Source organism: Otolemur garnettii, unplaced genomic scaffold, assembly GCF_000181295.1.
Source record: "Otolemur garnettii isolate 467f Iridium unplaced genomic scaffold, OtoGar3 scaffold00126, whole genome shotgun sequence".
Taxonomy (NCBI): Eukaryota; Metazoa; Chordata; class Mammalia; order Primates; family Galagidae; genus Otolemur; species Otolemur garnettii.
Window position 1 is genome coordinate 4,896,758 of NW_003852521.1, and position 6,794 is coordinate 4,903,551.

Genomic DNA, 6,794 nt, shown 5'->3' on the forward strand with positions numbered 1-6,794 from the left:
CAGCTATTTTTTGGTTGCAGCTATCATTGTTGTTTTGGCGGGCCTGGGCTGGATTCGAACCCGCCACCTTAGGTGTATGTGGCTGGCGCCTTAGCCACTTGAGCCACAGGCACCAAGCCATTTTATACCCTTTTCAATCTTCCTACCACTTCCCCCTTTCGCCTTACGTCTCATCAGAAATAAATGACTTACAATTTCAGAAACCCACTATGGCTTACTGAATGCTGTTGCACCTCTGGTATCTACATTTTATTTTTTTTAGTAGAGACAGAATCTTACTTTATCACCCTCTGTTGAGTGCCGTGGCATCACACAGCTCACAGCAACCTGCAAGTCCTGGGCTTAGGCGATACTGTTGCCTCAGCCTCCTGAGTAGCTGGTACACCTGCCACAACGCCTGGCTATTTTTTTGTTGAAGTTTGGCTGGGGCCGGGTTCGAACCCCCCACCCTTGGCATATGGGGCCGGTGCCCTACCCACTGAGCCACAGGCACCATCCCTGGTATCTACATTTTTTTCTTCAAACCAGACAGTGCCTCTTGCAAAACCACCTTGAAATTGTCTGCAGTCGTCCCTGATCTTGGCATCACCTATTCCTGTGTGGATGTCTTCCAACATAGGACAGTAGGTATCATTGCTAGAGGTCAGCTGTGTTGCTTTTAGCTGACAAAGAAAGATTAAGGAGAGAACCTTTAAAAATCAAATTTCAGTACACTGCATAGCTCACAACAATGTCAAAACTCTTAGGCTCAAGCTATCCTCTTGCCTCAGCCTCCTGAGTAGCTGGGACTACAAGCACCTGCCATAATGCCCAGCTAGTTTTTTTCTATTTTTAGTAGAGATAGGGGCTCACTCTTACTCAGGCTGGTCTCAAACTCCTGAGCTCAGGTGATCCACCTACCTCAGCCTCTCAGAGTGCTAGGATTACAGGCGTGAGTCACCGTGCCCATAAACAATTCTAGATACCCAGTGTCTATTTAGACCCAGCTTTGATAATCCAGTTGTCTGGTCAGACATACTGTATTGTCAAAGCACTGGCCTTCATGGTTGTAGACTGTGCACACAAGCTCAAGAGCCAGAGGATGTAAACAACAAGTACTGAAGGCTTTATGCAGGCTCGCAGGCTCGGTGCCTATAGCTCAAGTGGCTAGAGCACTAGCCACATACACCAGAGCTGGCAAGTTCTAATCCAGCCCGGGTCCGCCAAACAACTATAATGAAAAAATAGCCAGGCATTGTGGTGGGTGCCTGTACTCCCAGCTACTTGGGAGGCTGAGGCAAGAGAACCGCTTAAGCCCCAAAGTTGGATGTTGTTCTGAGCTGTGACATCATGGCACTCTCCCAAGGGCTACAGCTTGATACAATCTCAGAAAAAATAAAAATGTAGCTGGGTGTTGTGGCAGCACCTGTAGTCCCAGCTACTCGGGAGGCTAAGGCAACAACAGAATCGCCTAAGCCAAGGGGCTGGAGGTTGCTGTGAGCTGTGATGTCACAGCACTCTACCGAGGGTGACAAAATAATATTCTGTCTCTAAAAAATAAAAAAAAAGATGTATCTTTAGGGTGGGGATTATATACCCCCCAGTTTGATACTGATTTACCACCTTAACCTCACTTCCAAACACTTTTGTCTTATTGTCCACAGCCTAGCTATGTTAGTCTGTCAGCTCCTCTGCTGGAAATGCTGTCCTCCACCCCAGCACCTGCCTACTTAAAGCCTAATTCGTGTTGCCCACCTGTGAAGCCTCCCCCATTTTTCTCCTGCTCCCCCCATCTGTGTGCACAGAAGGCGCATGCCTCTACGGCTGAAGGGAACAGGACTCATGCAGTAGTAGTCCTCTTGCTTGCACATTAATACATTGTCAAATGCTTGAGTTTAGTCGAAGTTTAGAATTAAGATTTAATTAGGAGACTTGGAGAAGTTTCAGGAGAGTTGTAATACATACAAATTCTGAAGAGTTAAGGAATAAATTGGGTGTTGAGGCGTGGAAGAAAATTGTGTATTCACTAGTCAAAGCTGAAAGTAAAGAAAGCTGAGTTAAAGAGAAGCTTAAGGATGAACATGCTATAGAACAGCATCAAGCAGCCAACAGAAATAGAAAGAAAAGGCAAGAGGATAAGAAAATAAAGGAGAAAACAGCCACATTCTGAATTAGAAACCACTAAATCTGGAAGTAGGTCCAAGTGTTAGCGATGCAGTTCGTTCTCTTTCACTAGTGGCAGTTTGATGTTCCGTGCAAAACCACGACATGGTGCACTAACGCTCACTCCATCAACCCTTGAACGTGTATCTGTGATGGTCTCCATACATTACACCTTCGGCATACTCAGAAACTATTTTAAAAATTTGCTTGCAGACTAATTCCCAAAGGCAAAAGACGTGCAATGATACTGAAAAGGTATATAATTTGCCAGTAGTCAACATCTGAATTTTAAGTTCAAAGATTCTGTCTTCTTTGAACCCACAGCCAATTTGTTTGGAGGCATAAGACAGAGCCTTTGCAGTTCAATGAAAAGCAATGCCATCTAGTGGTAAGTGTGCAGCAGGTCAAATACTAAGTTTGAGGATTTTTATAATGTAGTCATGTTTTTTGTTATCTTCAGGCCTTGCTGAGAAAAAGGCATGTTTCAAGTTTGTTTTTAACTGCTAAAAACACAAGGACAGGTACCAAAAACCAGGACTCAAAAACTTTTAGACCTTCATCAAAATCTTACAAATAGCAGAGCTTCAGTATTCAAAGTATTTCTTGCAGTCAAATCTGTGCATTATAAAATGTTTCTAGATGGATTCACATACTGACTGGCTACCTTCAAGCAGAGGACTGGGAAGCAAGAATTGAAGGAACAGTTTTTCAATGTATACCTACAGAATTGTGATGTGACATTAATTACATAAATTTGAATTGTTCAAATACATGATACCAAGATTTTCCTTATACAGGTCATGAATGAAAAACTTCAGCACTGCATGGAACTAACAGATCTAATGCGGAATCATCTGAATGAGAAGAGGGCACTCCGCTTGGAGTGGATGATTGTCATTCTCATCACTATCGAGGTAAGTGGAAAAATGCCAAGTGCAGTCACTTAACTTTTTTTAATAAACGTAAGGGATAAGGTAAGAATAAAGATAATTTGAGACAGAATATTACAGTAGGAAAGAAACCTTTGTATTCATTACTGAGTCTATTTGGAAGTAAGGTATAAGTTTCAAATGACTTTATTTTGCAAATAAATTAAATGTAATTTTTGAAAAGGGTCCACATTTCTAAATGCAGCATTTGGGCAAAGTTCTAGCTCTAAGTTGGTAACACACAGCCAACATAAAGCACCTATGCCTCAGCTTTGCAGCTTGCCATGTGAAAAAATGCCAAATATTTGAGTATTATTGCTACTTCAGAAGCATTTTCATTAATCATAATCTTGGAAAAGTCATTTTCTTTTGTACCAAATAATGTTTGCTATGAAATTAGTAATTCTCACTTTTTATCATCCTAAGGTAATGTTTGAGCTGGGACGAGTATTTTTCTGATCAAGTGATAAACAAAGCGTCATTGCAAGAGATGTTCGAGTTCTGCAATCAGAAATACACATTCACTATTGGGTGACCTCTTAATAGGTATTTAATTTTTTTGAATCAAGAAACTATTACAGTCTTTTTCAACTCCAAGTATACTGTTGCTTGAATAAAAATGATAAAGAGGGAGTGCCTGTGGCTCAGTGGGTAGGTCGCTAACCCCATATACCGAAGAGTGGTGGGTTCTAACCCAGTCCTGGCCAAACTGCAACAAAACACAGCTGGGCATTATGGCAGGTGTCTGTTGTCCCAGCTACTCAGGAGGCTGAGGCAAGAGAATCACCTAAACCCAGGAGCTGGAGGTTGCTGTACGCTGTGATGCCATAGTACTCTACTGAGGGCCATAAAGTGAGACTCTGTCTCTTTAAAAAAAAAAAACCATAAAGAATCTAGTGTTAGCAATGGCATTTAAAAAGGAAAATATTTCAGTTTAAGTAACATTATATAACCTCAAGGTCTAGGAAATCTAGGCAAAGATAATTTCGTAAAGCCAAAAGGCTTAGACTTTAAATATTGTAACTTGACCTATCCCAGGGGAATCCCAATTACAGCCCCAGCTAAAAAAACCACACGAGAACTTGATGTATACAATAACAAGACAGGCTTTTAATGACAGAAATGAATTTTATGTACCTATTTTAGATAGCATCAATTTGAGTATGATTTCACTGGTATTTTACCTTTTATTAATCAATACTTTGTTTACCACCATGTTAATCAAAATACTCTTCTCATGGAGACTTTGTTCTGCACATTTAAATACTCTTCTCATGGAGACTTTGTTCTGCACATTTAAGTACCAAGCATGAATTTAACATCTTTATATTTACCATCTTAAGCAAACCTTTATCTTCACTACCTAATTTTTATGCATCACCCCTCTTACCCCACCAGAGTCCTATTAGAGTGAATTTGAATGGTCTCATATATATACCAGGTCCTCATATATATACCAGGAACACACTTCTAGTTTGTTGCAAAATACTGCTACACGGTATCCCACCAAGAAAAGCTCATTCATCCATACCCTCCCTTACTGATGGATATTTACTTGCTTGCTAATAGTGCTAAGGTGAACATACTGTCTTTTCCAGCACACTGCTTTTTCAGACAGTCTCTGTCACCATAGCTCACACCAACCTCAAACTCTTGGGCTCAAGTGATTCTCTTGCCTCAGCATCCCAAGGAGTTGGGACAACAGAAGCCCACCACAACACCCAGCTATTTGTTCAAGACAAGGTTTCGCTCCAGCTCAGGTCTTTCAGGCTGATTGTAAACTGTGAACTCAGGCAATCCACCCACTTCAGCCTCCCACGTTTGGATTATAGGCGTGAGCCACCAGGCCCAGCCTGAAAGTTCTTGAGTAGCACTCTTCCATCTGTTGTACCTGCACCCCAAAACTCTCCAAGTAGCACGTAGACATGCATAGTTCAAGAACTGCTTTCTAGCAGGTTCAAACCCAGGCTGGGACTGCTAAATGACAACAACAGGTACTGTGGTGGGCCCCTGTAGTCCCAGCTACTTGGGAGGCTGAGGCAAGACAATCACTAAAGCCCAAGTTTGAAGTTGCTGTGACGCCACAGCATTCTACCAAAGGTGACAAGGTGAGACTGTCTCACAAAACAAAACTGCTTTCTAGTTTGGGTATCACAGCTGACAGTTCAATGCTATAACCCTAGCACTCGGTGAGGCCAAGGCAGGAAGACCACTTCAGTGAGCTCAAGGGAGTTTATTTATTTTAAGAGATGGGATCTTGCTCAGGCTGGTTTTGGACTCCTGAGCTCAGGCCATCCACCTGCATCGGCCTCCTAAGTGCTGGGATTACAAAGCAAGAGCTACTGCACTTGGCAAAGTATTTTTTTTTTTTTGATACCTGGTCTTTCTTGCTCCACTGCTTGGGCTAGAGTGCACTGGCCATAGTGTCATAGCTCACAGCAACCTCAAACTCTTGCACTTAAGCAATTTTCTTGCCTCAACCTTCCAAATAGCTGGGAGAAGCACCCACCACAATGCCTGGCTATTTTTTTTTTAGGGACAAGGTCTCATATGCTGGCTCAGACTGCTCTCCAACCTATGAGCTCAGGCAATCCACCTGCCTCAGCCTCCCAGAGTAATAGGATTATAGGCATGAGCCACCGCACCTGGCTCTCAAGGGAGTACTTAAGCTCAGGAGTTAGAGACCAGCCTGAGCAAGAACAAGACCCCGTATCTACCAACAGTGGAGAAATTAGCTGGGCACATATAAGTGCTCCTGTAGTGCCAGCTACTAGGGAAGCTGAGGCAGGAGGATCACTAGAGCCCAGGAGTTCGAGGTTGTAGTGAGCTATGACACCAATACACTCTTCTGCTTTCTGAAGTTCCACCCAACTTCTTCAAGTCAGCAGGCCTGTGTACATGGCTGCAAAAATGCCTCTTCTCTTTTCCCATCCTCCCACATCATACTCTACAGAAGAGTAGAGTACCTCTCACCTACCCTGAATAGTTTGGTCTACTTTACTCAATAACCTTTCGATATATTTAAGCTATTTTTTTAAAGCTTTGGGAAGTTACAGAAGACAATTTGAAAGATTAATCAATGCAACCTCCTTTAACTGAGGTTATTCCCCCTTCTGAAGATTTTAAAAGCTTCAATTTCAGTAAGATTTTACTCCAAGTATCAACATATACAAGTTGCTGTTAAGAGTCAAATTTAATTTTAATAATCCAGAAAAAAAGAACATTTGGTACGTTAAAATTAAAATTTTACATTTCAGTTTATATACACAAATGTTACCAAGGATGAAAGGATAATCAGTAAGACTTTCTTAAAACATTTATTAGGATAAAGTTTGGAGGGGAAAAATAGAATACAAAACTTTAAGAAGGAAAAGAAGTTTTATTGAATAGTTTACCTGTGTTTAAATGCATCTCGGTGGGCATCAATTCATTACAGTGTTACATTCCACGAGAGACAAAGGCTTTTTAAAACTGATAAAATAGCTTTATTTTAAAATATAAATATTGATGATACACTGGACATTATTTTACTTTTTTTCCAACTAATTTAAGTTTATGATTAAAAACCTACAACTTAAGTTAAAATTGCTTTAAAACATTTTTAGCTACAACACAAGTAGAAAATGACTTTTTTTTTTTTTTTTGCAGTTTTTGGATGGGGCTGGGACCTTACTCCTTTGAGCCATAAGTGCTGCCCAGAAAATGATTTTTTTTTTTTTTTTT

At 41.1% G+C, this 6,794-nt stretch overlaps 1 protein-coding gene across 2 annotated transcripts in view; it reads left to right on the plus strand.

Moving 5' to 3' along the window:
* The window catches only part of RMND1 (required for meiotic nuclear division 1 homolog), a 37,591-nt gene extending 33,887 nt beyond the window's left edge, over positions 1–3,704 (plus strand). For both annotated transcript variants that reach the window (XM_012810115.2, XM_023517942.1), the window contains 2 exons: positions 2,940–3,056; positions 3,498–3,704. In XM_012810115.2, the coding sequence (XP_012665569.1) occupies positions 2,940–3,056; positions 3,498–3,530 (150 nt within the window). In that variant the 3' untranslated portion in view covers positions 3,531–3,704. The remainder of the gene's footprint in view (positions 1–2,939; positions 3,057–3,497) is intronic.
* Positions 3,705–6,794: the final 3,090 nt, after the last annotated feature.